Here is a 27324-nt window from a genome sequence, read left to right on the forward strand (position 1 = left end):
GTACAGGCAGATCAACGACAGCAGTATCTGTAAACAATGACATACAGATTGTAGAGTGGGGGGAAAAAACTTGAGACAGACAGGTTACTTTGAATAGGATGTATGCTAGGCAAGATGAACATTGGCATGATCAGCATTATTTGACGTGAGAGAGTCCATTCATCAGTCTAAATTTGTCAGGGAAGAAGCTGTTCCTGGACTTGCTGGTACGTGTTCAAACTTGTGTATTTTCTGCCCTGACGGAAGATCTTGTAGGAGAGCTTTACCAGGGTGCGATGGGGCTTTGATGATGTTGGTAGCTTCCATGGGTGGAAGGTTGGCTTCTGTGATGGTCTGGGCTGTGCCCACAACCCTCTGCAGTTTCTTATGGTCCTGGGTAGAGCAGTTGCCGTACCAGGCCATTATGCATCTGGTCTGTATGCTTTCAATGGTGCATCTGGAGAAGTTGGCGAGGGTCTTAATGGACATGTCGAATTTCCTGAGCCAGCTGAGGAAGAAGAGGCGTTGTGCCTTCTTGACCATCACATCTACGTGGGAAGTTCAGGACAGGTTGCTGGTTTTCGTCACTCCTGGGAACTTGTCGCTCTCCACCCTCTCAACCTCAGCTCTGTTGATGTGGATGGAGACGTGTACTCCTCCTTTCTTCCTGAAGTCAAAGGTCAGTTCTTTAGTTTTGCTGACATTGATTGAGAGGGTGTTCTCAATGCACCCCCATGTCACCAAGCCCTCTATCTCCTTTCTGTATTTATTGTGAACAGCTGGGGACCAAGCACTGAGCCTTGTGGTACCCCATAAGTCAAAGTCAGCCATCATGACAATGACCCATTCATTCCTACTCTGTTTCTGTCAGCCAATCATTAATCTGTGCCAGGACATTACCTCCCATCTCCCAGATGCTTTAATTTTTGAACTAGTCTCTTTTGCTGGGAGCCTTTATCAAAAGCCTCTTGAAAATCTAAATTTATTACATCCACTGACTCCCCTCTATCAAATACGGGGTAGACCATTTAGGACAGAGATAAGGAGAAACTTCTTCACCCAGAGAGTGGTGGCTGTGTGGAATGCTCTGCCCCAGAGGGCAGTGGAGGCCCAGTCTCTGGATTCATTTAAGAAAGAGTTGGATAGAGCTCTCAAGGATAGTGGAATCAAGGGTTATGGAGATAAGGCAGGAACAGGATACTGATTGAGGATGATCAGCCATGATCATATTGAATGGTGGTGTAGGCTCGAAGGGCAGAATGGCCTACCCCTGCACCTATTGTCTATTGGAATCACAGAGTCACAGAAATGTATAGCACAGAAACAGACCTTTCGGTCCAACTCATCCATGCCAACCAGATATCTCAACCCAGTCTAGTCCCACCTGCCAGCACAACACCCATATCTCTCTCAACCCTTTCTATTCATATACCCATCCAGATGCCTTTTAAATGATGGAAATTAGTGGACCCAGAACCGAATTGGGTCACTCTACTGGTCACAGGCCTCCAGTCTGAAAAGCAACCCTCCTCCACCACCCTCTGTCGTCTACCTTCAAACCAGTTCTCTATCCAAATGGCTAGTTTTCCCTGAGTTCCATGAGATCTAACCTTGCTAAGCAGTCTCCCATGGGGAAGCCTTACTGAAGTCCATATAGATCACATCTACTGCTCCGCCCTCATCAATCTTCTTTGTTATTTCTTAAAAAAACTCAATCAAGTTTGTGAGACATGATTTCCCATGCACAAAGCCATGTTGACTATCCCTAATCAGTCCTAGCCTTTCCAAATACATGTACATCATGTCCCTCAGGATTCCCTCCAACAACTTGTCCACCACTGATATCAGGCTCACTAGTCTATAGTTCCCTGGCTTGTCCTTACCACCTTTCTTAAATAGTGGTACCATGTTAGCCAATCTCCTGTTTTCTGGCACCTTACCTGTGACTATCGATGAAACAAATATGTCAGCAAGGGACCCAGCAATCACTTCTCTAGCTTCCCACAGAGCTCTAGGATACACCTGATCAGGTCCTGGAGATTTATCTAATTTTATGTGCTTCAAGACATCCAGCACTTCCTCCTCTGTAATATGGATATTTTTCAAGCTGTCACCATCTATTTCCCTACATTCTATATCTTCCATGTCCTTTTCTACAGTAAATACTGATGCAAAATACTCGTTTCTAATCTCCCCCATCTCCTGTAGCTTGCTGATCTTTGAGGGTCCCTATTCTCTCCCTAGTTACCCTTTTGTCCTTGAAGTATTTGTCAAAACTCTTTGGATTCTCCTTAACTCTATTTACTAAAGGTATCTCATGTCCCCTTTTTGCCCTCCTGATGTCCCTCTTAAGTATACTCCTTTAGCCTTTATATTCTTCTAAGAAGAATATATTCTGTATACCTGACATATGCTTCCTTCTTTTTCTTAACCAAACCCTATATTTCTCTAGTCATCCAGCATTCCCTATACTTACCAGCCTTCCCTTTCACCCTAACAGGAATATAGTTTCTCTGGACTCTCCTTATCTCATGTTTGAAGGCTTCCCATTTTCCAGCTGTCCCCTTACCTGCGAATTTCTGCCCCCAATCAGCTTTTGAAAGCTCTTGCCTAATACCATCAAAATTAGCCTTCCTCCAATTTAGAACTTCAACTTTTAGGTCTGGTCTATCCTTTTCCATCACTATTTTAAAACTAATAGAATTATGGTCGCTGGCTCCAAAGTGCTCCCCCATGACACCTGTGCCCTGCCTTATTTCCCAAGAGTAGATCAAGTTTTGCACCTTCTCTAGTAGGTACATCCACATACTGAATCAGAAAATTGCCTTGTATATACTTAAGAAATTCCTCTCCATCTAAACCCTTAACACTATGGCAGTTCCAGTCTATGTCTGGAAAGTTAAAATCCCCTACCATGACTACCCTATTATTCTTACAGAAAGCTGAGATCTCCTTACAAATTTGTTTCTCAATTTCCTACTGACTATTAGGGGGTCTATAATACAATCCCAATCAGGTGATCATCTCTTTCTTATTTCTCAGTTCACCCAAATAACTTCCCTGGATGTACTTCCAGGAATATCCTCCCTCAGCACAGCTGTAATGCTATCCTTTACCAAAAATATCACTCCCCGTCCTCTCTTGCCTCCCTTTCTATCCTTCCCATAGCATCCTTAGCAATCAATTTAAACTTTTTTCTGTTTTTTTTAACCCTTGCTTCTGAAATACAGAAGTCACATGACACCAGAGTATAGTCAATAGATTTATTTGAAATCACAAACTTTCAGAGCTGCTCCCTCTTCAGGTGATGTCATCTGACGAAGAAGTAGTGATTTGAAAGCTAGCGATGTCAAATAAACTCTATAACCTGGTGGCGTCTGACTTCTGACTTTGTTCACCCTAGTCCAACAACAGCACCTTCACGTCTTTTTAAATAGCACAGGAACATTTTTCACCTTTCACTACTCCAGAAGCAGTTGAGATTCTAGAGAATTTAGGACGATAATCGCCAATCCATTGACAATCTCTATATTAACCACCTACAACACCGTGGAGGTAGACCATCAGACCTCGAAGAATTGTCAACTTTCACTCCCATTTAATTTCCCCAGTCCAATCTTTTTACAAATGCTACTTTCCTTCGACTCCTCAGTCTCCTTAACATTTTGGATTTCGGTTCATGATTAAATTCGAAGATGAGGAGAGGATTGGAGAGTGCGTCAATCTCCTGGGGAGCCAACCTGCAAACTTGTGGACTCAGAGTAAGAGAGATAGAGAGGCAAAATAATTGGGAATTGAGTGACACAAAGGAGATGAAAACAAATCAGGGTTTTCAGAACAGGAGCTGGCAAGACTCGATGCCTGGCGATGCAGTTGAAAGGGACTCTTTGATGGTTTGTCCAGTTCTGCGTAACATGCACAGCATAATAATCCAGTCAGGCAGTACTGATCTGCCAAGGGCTTTCTCTCTCTGAACAAGTGCCCACAGTATAAGAGGCACATTGAGACAGTATGCACTTCCACAACAATAACAAGGCCTCTAGGCTCACGTCCCGTAATTCGGGAAATACAGAAGCAGCAGGAAGTGCTCAACTGACTCCAGGCACAATGAAACCCTCCATGTGTTGGTCACCTGCAGATCCGCCTATCCCTACACTGCCCTGGTCATCAGCTAATTTTCCCTCTTGTCAGTTTCAGTACCTTCACTTCCCCAACAACCTCACTGTCACCTCTAGTTCCTATACCATTCCCTATAACCTACGCTTGCCCAACCCCCCCTCCCCCACCCTGTGTCACCTCCTATAGCCCCTACAATCCTCCCTAAACAAACACACAAAACAACAGTGCAGACAGGGAAGAAGAAACAGGGAGAGAGAATACTGGAGAGAGGAAGGCAGAATACTGGGTCAAGGGAAAGATTCTTGATAATGTGGATGTGCAGAGGGATCTTGGAGTTCATGTACGAAGATCCCTGAAAGGTGCTATCCAGGTTGATAGTGCAGTTAAGAAGGGATACTGTATGTTAGGTTTTACTGGTAGAGAGATTGAGTTCCAGAGTTGTAATGTCATGCTGCCGCTATACAAAACGCTAGTGCGGCTGCACTTGGAATATTGTGTACAGTTCTGGTCGCCCCATTACAGGAAGGATGTTGCCTGGTCTGGAGGGAACGTCTTAAGAGGAAAGGCTGAGAGACGTGGGTCTGTTCGCATTGGAGAGAAGGCGGCTAAGGGGGGAATTTGATGGAGACATACAAGATGGTCAGAGAATTAGATAGAGTAGACCATGAAAGTCTTTTTCCTAGGATAATGATGTCAGCTTGTACAAGGGGGCATAACTACAAATTGAGGGGTAATAGATTGAGACAGATGTCAGAGGCAGGTCCAGAGGTGGTAAGGGTGAGGAATGCCCTGCCTGCCAATGTAGTTAACACAGCCACATTAGGGAGATTTAAGCAATCCTCGGATAAGCACAGGGATGATGATAGGATAGTGTAGAGAGAGATGGGCTTAGATTAGTTCACAAGTTGGGCCGAAGGGCCTGTTCTGCGCTGTATTGTTCTATGTACAGATATTGAATTCACAGTGAGAGAGAGATAGAAAGAGAGAGAGAGAGAGAGAATGTTGTGAATGAGAGAAAGAGAAAAACAGGAACACATATAGAGAAAGAGAGACGGTGCCAATGAGATGGAGGAGGAAGAGAGAGAGAGAAATAAACACAGAGGATGACAGCCCTGTGAGAGAAAGACAAGGAGTGAGAGAGAAAAATGCCAAGGGTGAGAAAGAGATAGGAACACAGAGAGAGAAAGACAATGCAGTGAGAGACAAAGAGGGATAGAATGTTGCGAATGACAAAAAAAGATATTTACTGAAACAGAAATAGTGCAGTACTAATGAGACAAAAGAGAGGAAAACTCAGAGAAAGACAGTCCAGAGAGAGAGAGGATGCAGAGTGAGAGACAGAGGTAGGAACGCAGAGAGAGAGAGAGAGAGAGAAAGAGATAGAGAGACAGTTTGGGGGTGGGAGAATGTTGTAAGAGAAACATAGGCACAGAGAAGGGGGGGAAGAGAGAGAGAGAGAGAAGGGGGGAAGAGAGAGAGAGAGAGAAGGGGAAGAGAGAGAGAGAGAGAAGGGGGGAAGAGAGAGAGAGAGAGAAGGGGGGAAGAGAGAGAGCGAGAGAGGGGGGCAGAGAGAGAGAGACAGAGAGAGAGAGAGAAAGGGAAGAGAGAGAGAGAGAGAAGGGGGGCAGAGAGAGAGAGAGAGAGAAGGGGGAAGAGAGAGAGAGAGAAGGGGGGAAGAGAGAGAGCGAGAGAGGGGGGCAGAGAGAGAGAGACAGAGAGAGAGAGAAAGGGAAGAGAGAGAGAGAGAGAAGGGGGGCAGAGAGAGAGAGAGAGAAGGGGGGCAGAGAGAGAGAGAGAGAGAGAAGGGGGCAGAGAGAGAGAGAGAAGGGGGGAAGAGAGAGAGAGAGAAGGGGGGCAGAGAGAGAGAGAGAGAGGGAGAGAGAAGGGGGAGAGAGAGAGAGAGAGGGAGAGAGAAGGGGGAAGAGAGAGAGAGAGAGAGAAGGGGGGCAGAGAGAGAGAGAGAGAAGGGGGGGCAGAGAGAGAGAGAGAGAGAGAGAAGGGGGAAGAGAGAGAGAGAAGGGGGGAAGAGAGAGAGAGAAGGGGGGCAGAGAGAGAGAGAGAGAGGGAGAGAGAAGGGGGGAGAGAGAGAGAGAGGGAGAGAGAAGGGGGAAGAGAGAGAGAGAGAGAAGGGGGGGCAGAGAGAGAGAGAAGGGGGCAGAGAGAGAGAGAGAGAGAGAAGGGGGAAGAGAGAGAGAGAGAAGGGGGGCAGAGAGAGAGAGAGAAGGGGGCAGAGAGAGAGAGAGAGAGACAGAGAGAGAGAGAAGGGGGAAGAGAGAGAGAGAGAGAGAAGGGGGGCAGAGAGAGAGAGAGGGAGAGAGAAGGGGGAGAGAGAGAGAGGGAGAGAGAAGGGGGAAGAGAGAGAGAGAGAGAGAGAAGGGGGGGCAGAGAGAGAGAGAGAGAAGGGGGGCAGAGAGAGAGAGAGAGAGAGAGAAGGGGGAAGAGAGAGAGAGAGAGAGAGAGAGAGAGAGAAGGGGGGCAGAGAGAGAGAGAAAGAGAGAGACAGATAGACAGAAAGAAAGAGAGAGGCCGTGCAATGCCATAGAGACAGAGGGGCAGTGAAGAAGGATACAGAGAGAGGGATAGCACAATCAAAGATAGACAGAATGCCGAGAGTGACAGACCAGGGAGATCATGTTGTAGTTGTACAGAACATTGTTTAAGCCACTTTTGGAATATTATGTGCAATTCTGGTCTCCCTGTTATAGGAAGAATGTTGTGAAACTTTGAAGGGTTCAGAAAAGATTTATAAGGATTTTGTCAGGATTAGAGGGTTTAAGCTATGTGGAGAGGCTGAATAGGCTGGGGTTGTTTTCCCTGGAGTGTCGGGAGGCTAAGGGGTGACATTATAGAGATTTATAAAATCATAAGGGGCATGGACAGTGTAAATAGCCAAGGTCTTTTCCCTGGAGTGGGTGTGGCCAGAACTAGGTTTAGGGTAAGGGGGAATAATTTAAAAGGGACATAAGGGACAATGATTTCATGCAGAGGGTGGTGCATGTATGAAGTGGCTGCTACAATTACAACATTTAAAATGCATTTGGATAGCTATATGAATAGGATGGGTTTAGAGGGATATGGGTCAAGTGCTGGCAAACGGGACTGGATTAGTTCAGGATACCTGGTCAGCATTGACAAGGTGGACCGAGGGGTCTGTTCCCATGCTAACTATCTCTATGACTAAGTTAAAAAATCACACAACACCAGGTTATAGTTCAACAGGTTTAATTGGAAGCACACTAGCTTTCGGAGCGACGCTCCTTTGATTGTGAGGAGCGTCGCTCCGAAAGCTAGTGCTTCCAATTAAACCTGTTGGACTGTAACCTGGTGTTGTGTGATTTTTAACTTTGTACACCCCAGTCCAACACCGGCATCTCCAAATCATATCTCTATGACTCTATGACATAAGAGTGGAGTGCTAGAGAGACAGACGGACAGACAGCGAGAGGTAGCACAGAGAGAGTGTGCAAGACAAGAACAGAGAGGTAGCACAGAAACAGTGAGACAAGGAAAGAAAGAGATACTAAAGTATGAGAGAGAGATAGTACAGAGGGCGAGCGATGTGAGGAAAGAGACAGTCAGAGATGACGCAATGTTAAAGACAGTAAAGAGAGAAGCTGTGAGAGAGCTAAAGAGAGAGAGAGTGTCAGGGCTAACAGTTTTCCTGCAGAAATGCAGTGACCCCTCAGACTGGACATTTTGCAGCCAAGCTGTCCTGTCACTGTGTCCCACAGGGAAATAATAAGTATGATTGACAGAGGCATCTCTAATTAAAAACAGAAAGCTCGAACCATGGGAACTGGCAGGCACTGAGCTGTGTATCTCTACCCTGCTCACCCACTGATTGGCAGGAAGAGAGAAATAGTGGCAATATGTGAAGGAGTAAAGAAGTGACATTTGAGCTGGGACACTTAGTCTCTAGGACAATACATCCTTTAAAAACCTGGACATTAATTGCCCGCCTTCGAGGCATAAGATCGCAAGAACACGCACACACAATGAACATCACACAGTCTCTGCACAATGCAGGCTAAACAGGCTGTTTGTTTTTGGCATTCAAGAGCTGAACTGTACTCGTTCCACAACAATAAGGCAGAGCCTGGGGCAGGATTAATGTGTGTCACTGAAGATCTGACAGCCAGACAGTTTTACCATCTCTCAACTCACCCTGTCCATCCTTGCCCTCGAGGCCACACAGCCCCATTCATCACACCTCCAACCCCACGACTGAGGAGGAAAGCATCCCAACTGAGGTAAGGGATGTTGGTGGAGGTGGAAAGTTGAGAGGGTTCAGCAGGGGGTGGGCGCGTTGCTGGCGCTGCCTGATGTCAAGACAATTACACAGTTTATCCTTTATTCCCCTCCCAGCTTCTCAATCGGAGGTAGGGCCTATCGACCAGGAACTCTCTCAATCTGGGTAAAAAAATGAAATAAAAACTAAGTGAGAAACAAAACTGTTAGGTGCATGAGTCAGAGGGAAATGGGTCTGGGTGGGTTACTCTTCGGAGGGTTGGTGTGGACTGGTTGGGCTGAAGGGCCTGTTTCCACACTGTAGGGAATCTAATCTAATCTAACCTAAAAAAACAGAAGTTGTTGGAAAGGCTCAGCAGGTCTGGAAGCATCTGTGAAGCCATGATGCAGAGGTGCTGGTGCTGGATTGGGATGGACAAAGTTAAAAATCACCCAACACCAGGTTATAGTCAACAGGTTTATTTGGAAGCACTAGCTTTCGGAGCGCTGCTCCTCTGCCAGGTAGCTAGTGGGATAGGATCATAGGACACAGAATTTATAGCAAAATATCACAGTGTCATGCAACTGATGCGATACATTGAACAAACCTAGATTGCTGTTAAGTCTTTCATCTTTCAGAATGGGTTGCAGGATTTGATTAATTAACATATAAATCCCAGAACTTCCTCAGTTCTGAGGAAGGGTAACTGGACCCAAAATGTTAACTTTGATTTCTCTGCACAGGTGCTGCCAGAGCTGCTGAGCTTTTCCAGCTACTTCGCTTTTTGTGTCTCAGGCTGGAGTCTTGGCATCATCGGGGAGGGGAAAAAGAGAGTCAGGACGGGGGGGGGGGGGGGGGGGGGGGAGGCGAGAGAAAAAGTGGTGGGGTGAGTGTGACAGAGGAAGAGAGGGGAAGAGTGAGAGGAAGGCAGAAGGCCAGGGACAGCATGAAGGAAAGTGAAGGAAAGTGAAGGGCAGAGAGGCGCAGAGACGGTTAAGGGGGGAGACTGAATGCGGACATACAAAATTAAGCAGAACGTTATGATAAAGGGAGAAACCGTTCCCACTGGCAGGAGGGTCAGTCACCATTTGAACAGAATCAGCAAAGGAACTAATAGGAGGGGAAGGAGGAGAAAAAAACTAATTGCTGAAAAAGCTCAGCAGGTGAGGCAGCCTATGGGAAAGGAAATCAGAGCTAATGTTTTGGGCTTTCTCTCCACAGATGCTGCCAGAGCTGCTGAGATTTATCATGCAATCAATCTCTGTTTCTGCTTTTTGATTCAGATTTCCAGCACCCGCAGTTCTTTCAAGTTTTTGAGAGGAGAATTTGTTTTTTTTGACACAGTGAGTTGTTGTGGTCTGGTATCTCAAAGGGAGCAGATTCAACAGGAACTTTTGAAAGGGTAGGGTGGGAATTGGGAGGAGGATTCAACAGGGAAAATTTGTAGGGGCTGGGGAAGAATTCGGGTTGGGGTGTGGGGGTATGGAGGGGAGCGCAACTGAGTCTGCAGCTCTCACAAAGAGCTAGCAAAGGAATGGCAGGCCTAACAGCCTCTGTTTATCTCTCCACCCTTCAGGCACTCTGCCTGTATTCCTGATGAAGGGCTTTTGCCCGAAACGACGATTTTACTGCTCCTCGGGTGCTGTCTGAATTGCTGTGCTTTTCCAGCACCACTCTAATCTAGACTCTGGTTTCCAGCATCTGCAGTCACTGTTTTTACCTAACAGCCTCCTATGGTGGTGCAACATTTAAGAGTTTGTAGCAGCATGGGGAGTACACACGAGGACCTACAAAGTGAAACCAGCACTGCACCCAGAGTTGTGGGAGGGTGGAACTACACCATGATGCTTTTACATTAGTATTCTCCATAGAAGACTGGGAGGAAAAGGCAGGAGTGTGGGATGGGCTGAGCTGTGCTCACAGGGAGCTGGCATGAAGTTGACCGGCTGAGTGGCCTCCAACTGTGTTGCATAATTCCACTGTGATTCTCAGTGTCTTACTTGCTTTGTTTATTTGAAATGACAATGCTACATCTATTGACCTGCCTAACCATAGTCACATTTCCCCTACTCCCCTCCAACACCTGAATCCCACAGCACCAACATCTGACCCAGGGCAGCTGGAGCTATACCCCTTCCTGTCCCTGATCCCCAATGCCTCTCCCTCCTGCAGAAGCTGCCTCAATCCATTTCCTTCACCCACCTAACACTCCAATGACCCCAGCTAGTCTGGTTTCCAATTCAGGAGCTTTCTTATGATTATCTCCAAAAACATGGACTCATTGGAACATGCCATTCAGCCCCTTGGGGCTACATTACAATTTCTGACGATCGTGCTTTAAAAAAACAGGATATGGGCATTGCATGATGGTCTTATAATGCATTCCCACCCCGATAAGCATTCAATTCCCCCTTGCTTATCACAATTTTTTTTATTTGTTCAACAGCATTTATTGCCTCTCTTTAATTACCCAGAGAATAGTTAAGAGTCAACCACATTGCTGTGGATTTGGAGTCATGTTTAGGTCAGGTAAGGATAGATTTCCTTCCCTAAAGGACATGGTGAACCAGATGGTCCTATCCTGACAATCAGCGATGGTTTCATGGTCTTCATTAATTTCAGATTTTAACTGAATTCAAATTCCACCATCTGCCACAGCAGGATTTTAACCTGGGTCCCCAGAACATTACCTGGGTCTCTGGATTAATAGTCTAGCCAATGATGCAGAGGTGCTGGTATTGGACTGGGGTGGACAAAGTTAAAAATCTCACAACACCAGGTATAGTCCAACAGGTTTATTTGGAAGTACTAGCTTTCAGAGCGCTGCTCATTCATCGGATAGCTAGTGGGGCAGGATCATAGGACAAGAAATTTATCGCAAAATATCACGGTGTCATACAGGTCATCATCTCACGTTATACCCACCTGTACATTACAAAAATATTCAAAGATTCTGCCTTCCTGATGAAGAATTCGAAAGACTTACCAAACATGTAAAGATAATTTTTTTTCTGTTTTAAATGGATGACCCCTGATTTGTCAACAGTGAATCTGTAATCTCCCACAAGAGGAACCACTCTCTCCAATACTGCCTTGTCTAGGTCCCTCAAGACCTTTCAGTCTTCCCCTCATCTTCTAAACTCCAGTGGGTACAAGTCCAGCCTGTGCAAGCTTTCCTCAGAAAACAACCGAGTTCCATTCCGGGGGGGGGGTCGTGGAGTCCATTAAACATTCTCCGAACTGTCTCCAATATATGTACATCCTTCCTTAAATAGCTTGGGACGGCTGGTTTGTGACACAGCAGTGTGAGGTCAATCCCCGCACCTACTGATGTTACCTATCTCCCCTTGCCTGATGTCATACAGACCTACAGCACGGCAACAGGCTCTTTGGCCCAATTTGTCCATCTTGGCCAGTTTTCACAATTAAACTTAGGTCCTTTTTAAATCCCCCCCCCCATCACCTTAAACCTATGCCTGTTAGTTTTGCACTTCTCCACCCTGGGAATAACACCTTATCTATTTACCCTATCCATGCCTGTCATGATTTTATAAACCTCTATGAGGCCATCCCTCAGCCTCCAACACTCCAGGGAAATTAGCCCCAGCCTATTCAGCCTTTCCCGAGGGCTCAAACCCTCCAATCCAGGCATCATCCTTGTGAATCTTCTCTGAACCCTTCAAGTTTCACATCCCTCCTATAGGAGGGAGAGCAGAATTGCACGCAGTATTCCAAAATTGGTCTAATTAATGTACTCTATAGCCACAATATGACATCCCAACTCTATACTCAACACATTGACCCTCCCACTCCACCGAGGATATGCAGGTCATTGGACTCATCCACCGCCAAACCACAACAACGCGACGGTCGGAGGAGGAGCGTCTTATCTTCCGACTGGGAACCCTCCAACCACAGGGGATGAACTTGGACTTCACCAGTTTCTTCATCCCCCCTCCCCCCACCTTGTCTCAGCCGAATCCCTCCAGCCCGGCACCGCCTTCCTGACCTGCAGTCTTCTTCTTGACCTCTCCGCCTCCATCCTACTCCGACCTATCACCTTCACCTTGACCTCTTTCCACCTATCACATTTCCAACGCCCCTCCTCCAAGTCCCTCCTCCCTACCTTTTATCTTCTCCTGCTGAACACTCTCTGCTCATTCCTGAAGAAGGGCATGTGCCCGAAACGTCGAATCTTCTGTTCCCTAGATGCTGCCTGACCTGCTGTGCTGTTCCAGCAATAAAGTTTCGACATTGACCAATTAAGGCAAGTACACCAAACACCACCTTCACCAACCTGTATGCAACTCCACTTTCAATGAACTGTGAATCTGCACTCCAGGTCTCTCCCTGCAGAGGGTGGTGCGTGTCCGGAATGAGCTGCCAGAGGAAGTGGAGGTAGCTGGTACAATTACAATATGGGTATATGAATAGGAGGATTTGGAGGGATAGGGGCCATATGCTGGCAAATGGGACCAGATTTATTTAAGATATCTAGTCAGCATGGACGAGTTGGACCAAAGGGTCTGTTTCCATGATGTACAACTCTATGATTCTAGTCCCATTTCCTCCATACTTAGCCCATCCACGTACGTTTCTAAATGTTTCTTAAAATACAAATTGTACTCACTTCCACCCCTACCTCTGGCAGCCCATTCCAGACACTCACCATCCTCAGTGTGAAAAAAAGTGTCCCTCTGGACATTTCTGTATCCCTCCCCTCTCACCTTAAAACTCTTTAGGTTTTCACTCCCCTGCCATGATGAAAAACTGTTGGCTGTCTACATTATCTACGGCTCTAAAGATTTTAGACCTCTACAAAGTCACCCCTCAGTCTCCTACGCTCCAGGAAAAAAGGTCCCAGCCTATCCAACCTCTCCTTATAACTCAAATCTTTACATCCTAGTAAATCTTGATTGCACTCTTTCTAGTTTGGTAATATCCTTCCTAGCTGAAAATGTGTTGCTGGAAAAGCGCAGCAGGTCAGGCAGCATCCAGGGAACAGGAGAATCGACGTTTCGGGCATAAGCCCGAAGAAGGGCTTATGCCCGAAACGTGGATTCTCCTGTTCCCTGGATGCTGCCTGACCTGCTGCGCTTTTCCAGCAACACATTTTCAGCTCTGATCTCCAGCATCTGCAGACCTCACTTTCTCCTCAATATCCTTCCTATAGTAGGACAACCAGAACTGCATGCAACACTGCATATGAGCCTCACCAACATCTTGTACAAGACGCTCAAACTCATATAATCAATGCTCTGACTGACGAAAGCAAAGTGTGGTGACTCTCAGATTAAATTAACCACTTGTCTTTTCTCTCTCTCTCTCTCATGAGACTATGGTGTCTTTACCTTTGACTCCAGATTGGGTCTCTCTCTGAAGCATAAACTGCCAATTTGTGTATGCGATTCCCCTTAACGATAAAAGTTTGATGAGCTCCATTCATTTCTTCAGACTGAGGCTTGGGAATTCACTGCTAGTGGGTAGCCGAACGAGTGTTCGCGCTGGATGACGGAGCAGCGACAAGGATGAGGACAACACAAACACTATTTGTGCTGCATCTCCTGAGCCTGGGTGCCTGTGGTCCGTATTACTACAGGCCGCAGGCAGGACGGAGCGGCGAGGAGTACAGATACCATGTCCGAGGGGATCAAGGTAATCGTCAACATCTCTCACTCAGTTCCACGACACACAGTGGACAGCTGGTCAGACTTAGATAGAGCCCATTTCACCATTCAGTTCATACCCAACTGAAGTTGCAGGTAGTTTATACTGGGAGTGTGTGATGGGGGACAGTGTAGAGGGAGCTTTACTCTGTATCTAACCCCGTGCTGTCCCTGTCCTGGGAGTGTTTGATGAGGGGACAGTGTAGAGGAAGCTTTACTCTGTATCTAACCCCGTGCTGTCCCTGTCCCTGGGAGTGTTTGATGGGGGGGACAGTGTAGAGGGAGCTTTCCTCTGTATCTAACCCCGTGCTGTCCCTGTCCTGGGGAGTGTTTGATGGGAGGACAGTGTAGAGGGAGCTTTACTCTGTATCTAACCCCGTGCTGTCCCTGTCCCTGGGAGTGTGTGATGGGGGACAGTGTAGAGGGAGCTTTACTCTGTATCTAATCCCGTGCTGTCCCTGGGAGTGTTTGATGGGGGGACAGTGTAGAGGGAGCTTTCCTCTGTATCTAACCCCGTGCTGTCCCTGTCCTGGGAGTGTTTGATGGGGGGACAGTGTAGAGGGAGCTTTACTCTGTATCTAACCCCGTGCTGTCTCTGTCCTGGGAGTGTTTGATGGGGGGGGGGCAGTGTAGAGGGAGCTTTACTCTGTATCTAACCCCGTGCTGTCCCTGTCCTGGGAGTGTTTGATGGGGTAGGGAGGGGACAGTCTGGAAGGGCTGAGTGGCCATGTGTTGACTCTTGCTGTGCCTTCTCACCCCCACCCCAAGCGTTGCTGGGCCACATCCAGTACCTGGAGAGGTCGGGCCCGCGCTCGGTGCGCGCCCACGCCGGGGTGAACGTGACGCTGCCGTGCCGCCTCCGGGTGGTGCCCCGGGATTACCGCCTCAAGTGGGTGAAGCTGGGCCGCTCGCCCCGGGAGGACATCGCGCTGATGGCCGACAGCCGCCGGGAGCGCGCGCGCGGGCCGTTCGCAGCGCGAGCCTCGCTGCCCCGCGCCGACCGGCACGACCTCTCACTGCGCCTGCGCGACGTCCGCCTGGAAGATTCTGGAAGCTACAAGTGCGAGCTCATCAACGGCGTCGACGACGACAGTGTCACCGTGGAGCTGCGGCTGGACGGTACGGGGTGGGGTCGTGTTTGGGGTGAGGTCGGGTTGGGAGTGGGGTCTGGGGTGTGAGGGTGGGGTTGGCGTTGGGTGTGTGTGGGTGGGGTCCGGGGTTGGCGGTGTGAGGGTGGGGTCCGGGGTTGGCGGTGTGAGGGTGGGGTCCGGGTTTGGCGTTGGGGGTGTGTGGGTGGGGTCTGGGGTTGGCGGTGTGTGGGTGGGGTCCGGGGTTGGCGTTGGGGGTGTGAGGGTGGGGTCTGGGGTTGGCGGTGTGAGGGTGGGGTCCGGGGTTGGCGTTGGGGGTGTGAGGGTAGGGTCCGGGGTTGGCGGTGTGAGGGTGGGGTCCGGGGTTGGCGGTGTGAGGGTGGGGTCTGGGGTTGGCGGTGTGAGGGTTGGGGTCCGGGGTTGGCGTTGGGGGTGTGAGGGTGGGGTCCGGGGTTGGGGGTGTGAGGGTGGGGTCTGGGGTTGGCGGTGTGAGGGTGGGGTCCGGGGTTGGCGTTGGGGGTGTGAGGGTGGGGTCCGGGGTTGGGGGTGTGAGGGTGGGGTCTGGGGTTGGCGGTGTGAGGGTGGGGTCTGGCGTTGGGGGTGTGAGGGTGGGGTCTGGGGTTGGCGGTGTGAGGGTGGGGTCTGGCGTTGGCGTTGGGGGTGTGAGGGTGGGGTCCGGGGTTGGCGTTGGGGGTGTGAGGGTGGGGTCCGGGGTTGGGGGTGTGAGGGTGGGGTCTGGGGTTGGCGGTGTGAGGGTGGGGTCTGGCGTTGGGGGTGTGAGGGTGGGGTCTGGGGTTGGCGGTGTGAGGGTGGGGTCTGGCGTTGGCGTTGGGGGTGTGAGGGTGGGGTCCGGGGTTGGCGTTGGGGGTGTGAGGGTGGGGTCTGGGGTTGGGGGTGTGAGGGTGGGGTCTGGGGTTGGCGTTGGGGGTGTGAGGGTGGGGTCTGGGGTTGGGGGTGTGAGGGTGGGGTCCGGGGTTGGGGGTGTGAGGGTGGGGTCCGGGGTTGGGGGTGTGAGGGTGGGGTCCGGGGTTGGGGGTGTGAGGGTGGGGTCCGGGGTTGGGGGTGTGAGGGTGGGGTCCGGGGTTGGCGGTGTGAGGGTAGGGTCCGGGGTTGGCGGTGTGAGGGTGGGGTCTGGGGTCTGGGGTGTGAGGGTAGGGTCCGGGGTTGGCGGTGTGAGGGTGGGGTCCGGGGTTGGCGGTGTGAGGGTTGGGGTCCGGGGTTGGCGTTGGGGGTGTGAGGGTGGGGTCTGGGGTTGGCGGTGTGAGGGTGGGGTCCGGGGTTGGCGTTGGGGGTGTGAGGGTGGGGTCTGGGGTTGGCGGTGTGAGGGTGGGGTCTGGCGTTGGGGGTGTGAGGGTGGGGTCTGGGGTTGGCGGTGTGAGGGTGGGGTCTGGCGTTGGGGGTGTGAGGGTGGGGTCTGGGGTTGGCGGTGTGAGGGTGGGGTCTGGGGTTGGCGTTGGGGGTGTGAGGGTGGGGTCCGGGGTTGGCGTTGGGGGTGTGAGGGTGGGGTCTGGCGTTGGGGGTGTGAGGGTGGGGTCTGGGGTTGGCGTTGGGGGTGTGAGGGTGGGGTCCGGGGTTGGCGGTGTGAGGGTGGGGTCTGGGGTTGGCGGTGTGAGGGTGGGGTCTGGGGTTGGCGTTGGGGGTGTGAGGGTGGGGTCTGGGGTTGGGGGTGTGAGGGTGGGGTCTGGGGTTGGGGGTGTGAGGGTGGGGTCTGGGGTTGGGGGTGTGAGGGTGGGGTCCGGGGTTGGGGGTGTGAGGGTGGGGTCCGGGGTTGGCGGTGTGAGGGTGGGGTCCGGGGTTGGCGGTGTGAGGGTGGGGTCCGGGGTTGGGGGTGTGAGGGTGGGGTCCGGGGTTGGCGGTGTGAGGGTGGGGTCTGGGGTTGGCGGTGTGAGGGTGGGGTCTGGGGTTGGCGTTGGGGGTGTGAGGGTGGGGTCTGGGGTTGGCGGTGTGAGGGTGGGGTCTGGGGTTGGCGGTGTGAGGGTGGGGTCTGGCGTTGGGGGTGTGAGGGTGGGGTCTGGGGTTGGCGGTGTGAGGGTGGGGTCCGGGGTTGGCGTTGGGGGTGTGAGGGTGGGGTCTGGGGTTGGCGGTGTGAGTGTGAGGGTGGGGTCTGGGGTTGGCGGTGTGAGGGTGGGGTCTGGGGTTGGCGGTGTGAGGGTGGGGTCCGGGGTTGGCGGTGTGAGGGTGGGGTCCGGGGTTGGCGGTGTGAGGGTGGGGTCTGGGGTTGGCGTTGGGGGTGTGAGGGTGGGGTCTGGCGTTGGGGGTGTGAGGGTGGGGTCTGGCGTTGGGGGTGTGAGGGTGGGGTCTGGGGTTGGCGGTGTGAGGGTGGGGTCCGGGGTTGGCGGTGTGAGGGTGGGGTCCGGGGTTGGCGTTGGGGGTGTGAGGGTGGGGTCTGGCGTTGGCGGTGTGAGGGTGGGGTCTGGGGTTGGCGGTGTGAGGGTGGGGTCCGGGGTTGGCGTTGGTGTGAGGGTGGGGTCTGGGGTTGGCGTTGGGGGTGTGAGGGTGGGGTCCGGGGTTGGCGGTGTGAGGGTGGGGTCCGGGGTTGGCGGTGTGAGGGTGGGGTCTGGGGTTGGCGTTGGGGGTGTGAGGGTGGGGTCTGGGGTTGGGGGTGTGAGGGTGGGGTCTGGCGTTGGGGGTGTGAGGGTGGGGTCTGGGGTTGGCGGTGTGAGGGTGGGGTCTGGGGTTGGCGGTGTGAGGGTGGGGTCCGGGGTTGGCGGTGTGAGGGTGGGGTCCGGGGTTGGCGTTGGGGGTGTGAGGGTGGGGTCTGGCGTTGGCGGTGTGAGGGTGGGGTCTGGGGTTGGCGGTGTGAGGGTGGGGTCCGGGGTTGGCGTTGGTGTGAGGGTGGGGTCTGGGGTTGGCGTTGGGGGTGTGAGGGTGGGGTCCGGGGTTGGCGGTGTGAGGGTGGGGTCCGGGGTTGGCGGTGTGAGGGTGGGGTCCGGGGTTGGCGGTGTGAGGGTGGGGTCCGGGGTTGGCGGTGTGAGGGTGGGGTCCGGGGTTGGCGGTGTGAGGGTGGGGTCCGGGGTTGGCGGTGTGAGGGTGGGGTCCGGGGTTGGCGGTGTGAGGGTGGGGTCCGGGGTTGGCGGTGTGATGGTGTGGTCCGGGGTTGGGGGTGTGAGGGTGGGGTCCGGGGTTGGGGGTGTGAGGGTGGGGTCTGGGGTTGGCGGTGTGAGGGTGGGGTCCGGGGTTGGCGGTGTGATGGTGGGGTCCGGGGTTGGGGGTGTGAGGGTGGGGTCCGGGGTTGGGGGTGTGAGGGTGGGGTCTGGGGTTGGCGGTGTGAGGGTGGGGTCCGGGGTTGGCGTTGGCGGTGTGAGGGTGGGGTCTGGGGTTGGCGGTGTGAGGGTGGGGTCTGGGGTTGGCGTTGGGGGTGTGAGGGTGGGGTCCGGGGTTGGGGGTGTGAGGGTGGGGTCTGGGGTTGGCGGTGTGAGGGTGGGGTCTGGCGTTGGGGGTGTGAGGGTGGGGTCTGGGGTTGGCGGTGTGAGGGTGGGGTCTGGGGTTGGGGGTGTGAGGGTGGGGTCTGGGGTTGGCGGTGTGAGGGTGGGGTCCGGGTTTGGCGTTGGGGGTGTGAGGGTGGGGTCTGGGGTTGGCGGTGTGAGGGTGGGGTCCAGGGTTGGCGTTGGGGGTGTGAGGGTGGGGTCTGGGGTTGGCGGTGTGAGGGTGGAGGGTGGGGTCTGGGGTTGGCGGTGTGAGGGTGGGGTCTGGGGTTGGCGGTGTGAGGGTGGGGTCTGGGGTTGGCGGTGTGAGGGTGGGGTCCGGGGTTGGCGTTGGGGGTGTGAGGGTGGGGTCTGGGGTTGGCGGTGTGAGGGTGGGGTCTGGGGTTGGCGGTGTGAGGGTGGGGTCCGGGGTTGGCGTTGGGGGTGTGAGGGTGGGGTCTGGGGTTGGCGGTGTGAGGGTGGGGTCCGGGGTTGGCGTTGGGGGTGTGAGGGTGGGGTCCGGGGTTGGCGTTGGGGGTGTGAGGGTGGGGTCTGGGGTTGGGGGTGTGAGGGTTGGGTCCGGGGTTGGCGGTGTGAGGGTTGGGTCCGGGGTTGGCGGTGTGAGGGTTGGGTCTGGGGTTGGCGGTGTGAGGGTTGGGTCTGGGGTTGTCGTTGGGGGTGTGTGGGTGGGGTCTAGGGTTGGCGGTGTGAGGGTTGGGTCCGGGGTTGGCGGTGTGAGGGTTGGGTCCGGGGTTGGCGTTGGCGGTGTGAGGGTGGGGTCCGGGGTTGGCGGTGTGAGGGTGGGGTCCGGGGTTGGCGGTGTGAGGGTGGGGTCCGGGGTTGGCGGTGTGAGGGTGGGGTCCGGGGTTGGCGGTGTGAGGGTGGGGTCCGGGGTTGGCGGTGTGAGGGTGGGGTCCGGGGTTGGCTGTGTGAGGGTTGGGTCTGGGGTTGGCGTTGGGGGTGTGTGGGTGGGGTCCGGGGTTGGCGGTGTGAGGGTTGGCTCTGGGGTTGGCGGTGTGAGGGTTGGGTCTGGGGTTGGCGTTGAGGGTGTGTGGGTGGGGTCTGGGGTTGGCGGTGTGAGGGTTGGGTCCGGGGTTGGCGGTGTGATGATTGGGTCTGGGGTTGGCGGTGTGAGGGTGTGTGGGTGGGGTCTGGGGTTGGCGGTGTGAGGGTTGGGTCGGGGTTGGCGGTGTGATGGTTGGGTCCGGCGTTGGGGGTGTGAGGGTTGGGTCCGGGGTTGGCGGTGTGAGGGTTGGGTCCGGGGTTGGCGGTGTGAGGGTTGGGTCCGGGGTTGGCGGTGTGAGGGTTGGGTCCGGGGTTGGCGGTGTGAGGGTTGGGTCCGGGGTTGGCGGTGTGAGGGTGGGGTCCGGGGTTGGCGGTGTGAGGGTGGGGTCCGGGGTTGGCGGTGTGAGGGTGGGGTCCGGGGTTGGCGGTGTGAGGGTGGGGTCCGGGGTTGGCGGTGTGAGGGTGGGGTCCGGGGTTGGCGGTGTGAGGGTGGGGTCCGGGGTTGGCGGTGTGAGGGTGGGGTCCGGGGTTGGCGGTGTGAGGGTGGGGTCCGGGGTTGGCGGTGTGAGGGTGGGGTCCGGGGTTGGCGGTGTGAGGGTGGGGTCCGGGGTTGGCGGTGTGAGGGTGGGGTCCGGGGTTGGCGGTGTGAGGGTGGGGTCCGGGGTTGGCGGTGTGAGGGTGGGGTCCGGGGTTGGCGGTGTGAGGGTGGGGTCCGGGGTTGGCGGTGTGAGGGTGGGGTCCGGGGTTGGCGGTGTGAGGGTGGGGTCCGGGGTTGGCGGTGTGAGGGTGGGGTCCGGGGTTGGCGGTGTGAGGGTGGGGTCCGGGGTTGGCGGTGTGAGGGTGGGGTCCGGGGTTGGCGGTGTGAGGGTGGGGTCCGGGGTTGGCGGTGTGAGGGTGGGGTCCGGGGTTGGCGGTGTGAGGGTGGGGTCCGGGGTTGGCGGTGTGAGGGTGGGGTCCGGGGTTGGCGGTGTGAGGGTGGGGTCCGGGGTTGGCGGTGTGAGGGTGGGGTCCGGGGTTGGCGGTGTGAGGGTGGGGTCCGGGGTTGGCGGTGTGAGGGTGGGGTCTGGGGTTGGCGGTGTGAGGGTGGGGTCTGGGGTTGGCGTTGGGGGTGTGAGGGTGGGGTCCGGGGTTGGGGGTGTGAGGGTGGGGTCCGGGGTTGGGGGTGTGAGGGTGGGGTCTGGGGTTGGCGGTGTGAGGGTGGGGTCTGGGGTTGGCGGTGTGAGGGTGGGGTCTGGGGTTGGCGGTGTGAGGGTGGGGTCTGGGGTTGGGGGTGTGAGGGTGGGGTCTGGGGTTGGCGGTGTGAGGGTGGGGTCCGGGTTTGGCGTTGGGGGTGTGAGGGTGGGGTCTGGGGTTGGCGGTGTGAGGGTTGGGTCCAGGGTTGGCGTTGGGGGTGTGAGGGTGGGGTCTGGGGTTGGCGGTGTGAGGGTGGAGGGTGGGGTCTGGGGTTGGCGGTGTGAGGGTGGGGTCTGGGGTTGGCGGTGTGAGGGTGGGGTCTGGGGTTGGCGGTGTGAGGGTGGGGTCCGGGGTTGGCGTTGGGGGTGTGAGGGTGGGGTCTGGGGTTGGCGGTGTGAGGGTGGGGTCTGGGGTTGGCGGTGTGAGGGTGGGGTCCGGGGTTGGCGTTGGGGGTGTGAGGGTGGGGTCTGGGGTTGGCGGTGTGAGGGTGGGGTCCGGGGTTGGCGTTGGGGGTGTGAGGGTGGGGTCCGGGGTTGGCGTTGGGGGTGTGAGGGTGGGGTCTGGGGTTGGGGGTGTGAGGGTTGGGTCCGGGGTTGGCGGTGTGAGGGTTGGCTCTGGGGTTGGCGGTGTGAGGGTTGGGTCTGGGGTTGGCGTTGAGGGTGTGTGGGTGGGGTCTGGGGTTGGCGGTGTGAGGGTTGGGTCCGGGGTTGGCGGTGTGATGATTGGGTCTGGGGTTGGCGGTGTGAGGGTGTGTGGGTGGGGTCTGGGGTTGGCGGTGTGAGGGTTGGGTCGGGGTTGGCGGTGTGATGGTTGGGTCCGGCGTTGGGGGTGTGAGGGTTGGGTCCGGGGTTGGCGGTGTGAGGGTTGGGTCCGGGGTTGGCGGTGTGAGGGTTGGGTCCGGGGTTGGCGGTGTGAGGGTGGGGTCCGGGGTTGGCGGTGTGAGGGTGGGGTCCGGGGTTGGCGGTGTGAGGGTGGGGTCCGGGGTTGGCGGTGTGAGGGTGGGGTCCGGGGTTGGCGGTGTGAGGGTGGGGTCCGGGGTTGGCGGTGTGAGGGTGGGGTCCGGGGTTGGCGGTGTGAGGGTGGGGTCCGGGGTTGGCGGTGTGAGGGTGGGGTCCGGGGTTGGCGGTGTGAGGGTGGGGTCCGGGGTTGGCGGTGTGAGGGTGGGGTCCGGGGTTGGCGGTGTGAGGGTGGGGTCCGGGGTTGGCGGTGTGAGGGTGGGGTCCGGGGTTGGCGGTGTGAGGGTGGGGTCCGGGGTTGGCGGTGTGAGGGTGGGGTCCGGGGTTGGCGGTGTGAGGGTGGGGTCCGGGGTTGGCGGTGTGAGGGTGGGGTCCGGGGTTGGCGGTGTGAGGGTGGGGTCCGGGGTTGGCGGTGTGAGGGTGGGGTCCGGGGTTGGCGGTGTGAGGGTGGGGTCCGGGGTTGGCGGTGTGAGGGTGGGGTCCGGGGTTGGCGGTGTGAGGGTGGGGTCCGGGGTTGGCGGTGTGAGGGTGGGGTCCGGGGTTGGCGGTGTGAGGGTGGGGTCCGGGGTTGGCGGTGTGAGGGTGGGGTCCGGGGTTGGCGGTGTGAGGGTGGGGTCGTGGGTTGGGGGTGGGGTGTGAGGGTTGGGTCGTGGGTTGGGGGTGGGGTGTGAGGGTTGAGCTTTGGGTGTGAGGGTTGGTGGTGGGGTGTGAGGGTTGGGTCTTGGGTTGGGATGGGATGTGAAGGTCGGGGGTGTGAGGATTGGGTCTGGGGTGTGGGGGTGGGGTGTGAGGGTAGGGTCTGGGTTGGGGGCGGGGTGTGAGGGTCGGGGGTGGGGGGGCGGGGTGTGAGGGTCGGGGGTGGGGGGGCGGGGTGTGAGGGTCGGGGTCTGGGGTGGGGGGGAGGGCTGTGAGGGTCGGGGTCTGGGGTGGGGGAGCGAGGTTAGAAGCTCGGGTCTGGGGTGGGGGGCCGGGGTGTGAAGCTCGGGGGCGGGATGTGAAGGAGGGTTGGGTCAGGGTTGGGTCTGGGGTGTGGGGTGTGAGGGTTGGGTCTGGGTTGGGGGGGTGGGGTGTGAGGGTTGGGTCTGGGTTGGGGGGGTGGGGTGTGAGGGTTGGGTCTGGGTTGGGGGCGGGATGTGAGGCACGGGGGTGTGAGGATTGGGTCTGGGGTGTGGGGGTGTGGTCTGAGGGTTGGGTCTGGGGTGGGGGTGTGGGGTGTGAGGGATGGTCTGGGGTTGGGGGTGGGGTGTGAGGGGTGGGGGTGGGGTGTGGGGGTGGGGTGTGAGGATTGGGTCTGGGGTGTGGGGCTGGGGTGTGAGGGTTGGGTCTGGGGTGTGGGGCTGGGGTGTGAGGGTCGGGTCTGGGGTGGGGGGGCGGGGTGTGAGGGTCGGGTCTGGGGTGGGGGGGCGGGGTGTGAGGGTCGGGTCTGGGGTGGGGGGGCGGGGTGTGAGGGTCGGGTCTGGGGTGGGGGGGCGGGGTGTGAGGGTCGGGTCTGGGGTGGGGGGGCGGGATGTGAAGGTCGGGGGTGTGAGGATTGGGTCTGGGGTGTGGGGGTGGGGTGTGAGGGTTGGGTCTGGGTTGGGGGCGGGATGTGAAGGTCGGGGGTGTGAGGATTGGGTCTGGGGTGTGGGGGTGGGGTGTGAGGGTCGGGTCTGGGGTGGGGGGGCGGGGTCTGAGGGTCGAGTCTGGGGTGGGGGGGCGGGGTGTGAGGGTCGGGTCTGGGGTGCGGGGGGCGGGGTGTGAGGGTCGGGTCTGGGGTGGGGGGGCGGGGTGTGAGGGTCGGGTCTGGGGTGGGGGCGGGATGTGAAGGTCGGGGGTGTGAGGATTGGGTCTGGGGTGTGGGGGTGGGGTGTGAAGGTCGGGGGTGTGAGGATTGGGTCTGGGGTGTGGGGGTGGGGTGTGAGGGTTGGGTCTGGGTTGGGGGCGGGATGTGAAGGTCGGGGGTGTGAGGATTGGGTCTGGGGTGTGGGGGTGGGGTGTGAGGGTAGGGTCTGGGTTGGGGGCGGGATGTGAAGGTCGGGGGTGTGAGGATTGGGTCTGTGGTGTGGGGGTGGGGTGTGAGGGTTGGGTCTGGGGTGGGGGGGTGGGGTCTGAGGGTTGAGTCTGGGGTGGGGGGGTGAGGTGTGAGGGTTGGGTCTGGGGTGGGGGGGTGGGGTGTGAGGGTGGGGTGTGAGGGTTGGGTTGGGTCTGGGGTGTGAGGGTGGGGTGTGAGGGTTGGGTTGGGTCTGGGGTGTGAGGGTGGGGTGTGAGGGTTGGGTTGGGTCTGGGGTGTGAGGGTGGGGTGTGAGGGTTGGGTTGGGTCTGGGGTTGGGTCTGGGGTGTGAGGGTGGGGTGTGAGGGTTGGGTTGGGTCTGGGGTTGGGTCTGGGGTGTGAGGGTGGGGTGTGAGGGTTGGGTTGGGTCTGGGGTTGGGTCTGGGGTGTGAGGGTGGGGTGTGAGGGTTGGGTTGGGTCTGGGGTTGGGTCTGGGGTGTGAGGGTGGGGTGTGAGGGTTGGGTTGGGTCTGGGGTTGGGTCTGGGGTGTGAGGGTGGGGTGTGAGGGGTGGGGTTGGGGGCGGGGTGTGAGGGTTGGGTCTGGGTTAGGGGTTGGGTGTGAGGGTTGGGGATGGGGTGTGAGGGTGGGGATGGGGTGTGAGGGTGGGGTCTGGGGTGTGAGGGTGGGGTGTGAGGGTGGGGGTTGGGGATGGGGTGTGAGGGTGGGGTCTGGGGTGTGAGGGTGGGGTCTGGGGTGTGAGGGTGGGGTGTGAGGGTGGGGTCTGGGGTGTGAGGGTGGGGTGTGAGGGTGGGGTCTGGGGTGTGAGGGTGGGGTCTGGGGTGTGGGGATGGGGTGTGAGGGTGGGTTCTGGGGTGTGGGGGTGGGGTGTGAGGGTGGGGGTTGGGGATGGGTTGTGAGGGTGGGGTGTGAGGGTTGGGTTGGGTCTGGGGTTGGGTCTGGGGTGTGAGGGTGGGGTGTGAGGGTTGGGTTGGGTCTGGGGTTGGGTCTGGGGTGTGAGGGTGGGGTGTGAGGGTTGGGCGGGGTGTGAGGGTTGGGTCTGGGGTGTGAGGGTTGGGTTGGGTCTGGGGTGTGAGGGTGGGGTGTGAGGGTTGGGTTGGGTCTGGGGTTGGGTCTGGGGTGTGAGGGTGGGGTGTGAGGGTTGGGTTGGGTCTGGGGTGTGAGGGTGGGGTGTGAGGGTTGGGTTGGGTCTGGGGTGTGAGGGTGGGGTGTGAGGGTTGGGGGTGGGGTTGGGGGCGGGGTGTGAGGGTTGGGTCTGGGTTGGGGGTTGGGTGTGAGGGTTGGGGATGGGGTGTGAGGGTGGGGATGGGGTGTGAGGGTGGGGGGTGGGGTGTGAGGGTGGGGGTTGGGGATGGGGTGTGAGGGTGGGGTCTGGGGTGTGAGGGTGGGGTGTGAGGGTGGGGTCTGGGGTGTGAGGGTGGGGTCTGGGGTGTGGGGTCTGGGGTGTGAGGGTGGGGTCTGGGGTGTGAGGGTGGGGTGTGAGGGTGGGGTGTGAGGGTGGGGTCTGGGGTGTGAGGGTGGGGTCTGGGGTGTGGGGATGGGGTGTGAGGGTGGGTTCTGGGGTGGGGGGGTGTGGGGTGTGAGGGTGGGGGTTGGGGATGGGGTGTGAGGGTGGGGTGTGAGGGTTGGGTTGGGTCTGGGGTTGGGTCTGGGGTGTGAGGGTGGGGTGTGAGGGTTGGGTTGGGTCTGGGGTTGGGTCTGGGGTGTGAGGGTGGGGTGTGAGGGTTGGGTTGGGTCTGGGGTGTGAGGGTGGGGTGTGAGGGTTGGGGGTGGGGTTGGGGGAGGGGTGTGAGGGTTGGGTCTGGGTTGGGGATGGGGTGTGAGGGTGGGGATGGGGTGTGAGGGTGGGGTCTGGGGTGTGAGGGTGGGGTGTGAGGATGGGGGTTGGGGATGGGGTGTGAGGGTGGGGTCTGGGGTGTGAGGGTGGGGTGTGAGGGTGGGGTCTGGGGTGTGAGGGTGGGGTGTGAGGGTGGGGTCTGGGGTGTGAGGGTGGGGTGTGAGGGTGGGGTCTGGGGTGTGAGGGTGGGGTGTGAGGGTGGGGTCTGGGGTGTGAGGGTGGGGTCTGGGGTGTGGGGATGGGGTGTGAGGGTGGGTTCTGGGGTGTGGGGTTGGGGTGTGAGGGTGGGGGTTGGGGATGGGGTGTGAGGGTGGGGTGTGAGGGTTGGGTCTGGGGTTGGGGATGGGGTCTGAGGGTTGGGTCTGGGGTTGGGGGTGGAGTGTGAGGGTTGGAGGTGGGGTGTGAGGGTGGGGTCTGGGGTTGGGGGCGGGGTGTGAGGGTGGGGTCTGGGGTTGGGGGCGGGGTGTGAGGGTCGGGTCTGGGGTGGGGGGGCGGGGTGTGAGGGTTGGGTCTGGGATGGGGGGGCGGGGTGTGAGGGTTGGGTCTGGGGTGGGGGGGGCGGGGTGTGAGGGTGGGGGTTGGGGATGGGGTGTGAGGGTGGGGTCTGGGGTGTGAGGGTGGGGTGTGAGGGTGGGGTCTGGGGTGTGAGGGTGGGGTCTGGGGTGTGGGGTCTGGGGTGTGAGGGTGGGGTCTGGGGTGTGAGGGTGGGGTGTGAGGGTGGGGTCTGGGGTGTGAGGGTGGGGTCTGGGGTGTGGGGATGGGGTGTGAGGGTGGGTTCTGGGGTGGGGGGGTGTGGGGTGTGAGGGTGGGGGTTGGGGATGGGGTGTGAGGGTGGGGTGTGAGGGTTGGGTTGGGTCTGGGGTTGGGTCTGGGGTGTGAGGGTGGGGTGTGAGGGTTGGGTTGGGTCTGGGGTTGGGTCTGGGGTGTGAGGGTGGGGTGTGAGGGTTGGGTTGGGTCTGGGGTGTGAGGGTGGGGTGTGAGGGTTGGGGGTGGGGTTGGGGGCGGGGTGTGAGGGTTGGGTCTGGGTTGGGGATGGGGTGTGAGGGTGGGGATGGGGTGTGAGGGTGGGGTCTGGGGTGTGAGGGTGGGGTGTGAGGGTGGGGGTTGGGGATGGGGTGTGAGGGTGGGGTCTGGGGTGTGAGGGTGGGGTGTGAGGGTGGGGTCTGGGGTGTGAGGGTGGGGTCTGGGGTGTGAGGGTGGGGTGTGAGGGTGGGGTCTGGGGTGTGAGGGTGGGGTGTGAGGGTGGGGTCTGGGGTGTGAGGGTGGGGTGTGAGGGTGGGGTCTGGGGTGTGAGGGTGGGGTCTGGGGTGTGGGGATGGGGTGTGAGGGTGGGTTCTGGGGTGTGGGGTTGGGGTGTGAGGGTGGGGGTTGGGGATGGGGTGTGAGGGTGGGGTGTGAGGGTTGGGTCTGGGGTTGGGGATGGGGTCTGAGGGTTGGGTCTGGGGTTGGGGGTGGAGTGTGAGGGTTGGAGGCGGGGTGTGAGGGTGGGGTCTGGGCTTGGGGGCGGGGTGTGAGGGTCGGGTCTGGGGTGGGGGGGCGGGGTGTGAGGGTTGGGTCTGGGATGGGGGGGCGGGGTGTGAGGGTCGGGTCTGGGGTGGGGGGGCGGGGTGTGAGGGTCGGGTCTGGGGTGGGGGGGCGGGGTGTGAGGGTCGGGTCTGGGGTGGGGGGGCGGGGTGTGAGGGTCGGGTCTGGGGTGGGGGGGCGGGGTGTGAGGGTCGGGTCTGGGGTGGGGGGGCGGGGTGTGAGGGTCGGGTCTGGGGTGGGGGGGCGGGGTGTGAGGGTCGGGTCTGGGGTGGGGGGGCGGGGTGTGAGGGTCGGGTCTGGGGTGGGGGGGCGGGGTGTGAGGGTCGGGTCTGGGGTGGGGGGGCGGGGTGTGAGGGT

At 57.9% G+C, this 27324-nt stretch overlaps 1 protein-coding gene across 3 annotated transcripts in view; it reads left to right on the plus strand.

Moving 5' to 3' along the window:
* The first annotated feature begins 7949 nt into the window (after positions 1–7949).
* hapln2 (hyaluronan and proteoglycan link protein 2) overlaps positions 7950–27324 on the plus strand; it is a 55306-nt gene continuing 35931 nt past the window's right edge. For all 3 annotated transcript variants that reach the window (XM_087985080.1, XM_087985079.1, XM_087985081.1), the window contains exons 1-3: positions 7950–8348; positions 13781–13981; positions 14761–15111. In XM_087985080.1, coding sequence (XP_087841206.1) covers positions 13855–13981; positions 14761–15111 — 478 coding nt within the window. In that variant the 5' untranslated portion in view covers positions 7950–8348; positions 13781–13854. The remainder of the gene's footprint in view (positions 8349–13780; positions 13982–14760; positions 15112–27324) is intronic.

Source organism: Chiloscyllium plagiosum, unplaced genomic scaffold, assembly GCF_037043375.1.
Source record: "Chiloscyllium plagiosum isolate Xiang-an unplaced genomic scaffold, Cpla_swu_hap1 HiC_scaffold_50, whole genome shotgun sequence".
NCBI lineage: Eukaryota > Metazoa > Chordata > Chondrichthyes > Orectolobiformes > Hemiscylliidae > Chiloscyllium > Chiloscyllium plagiosum.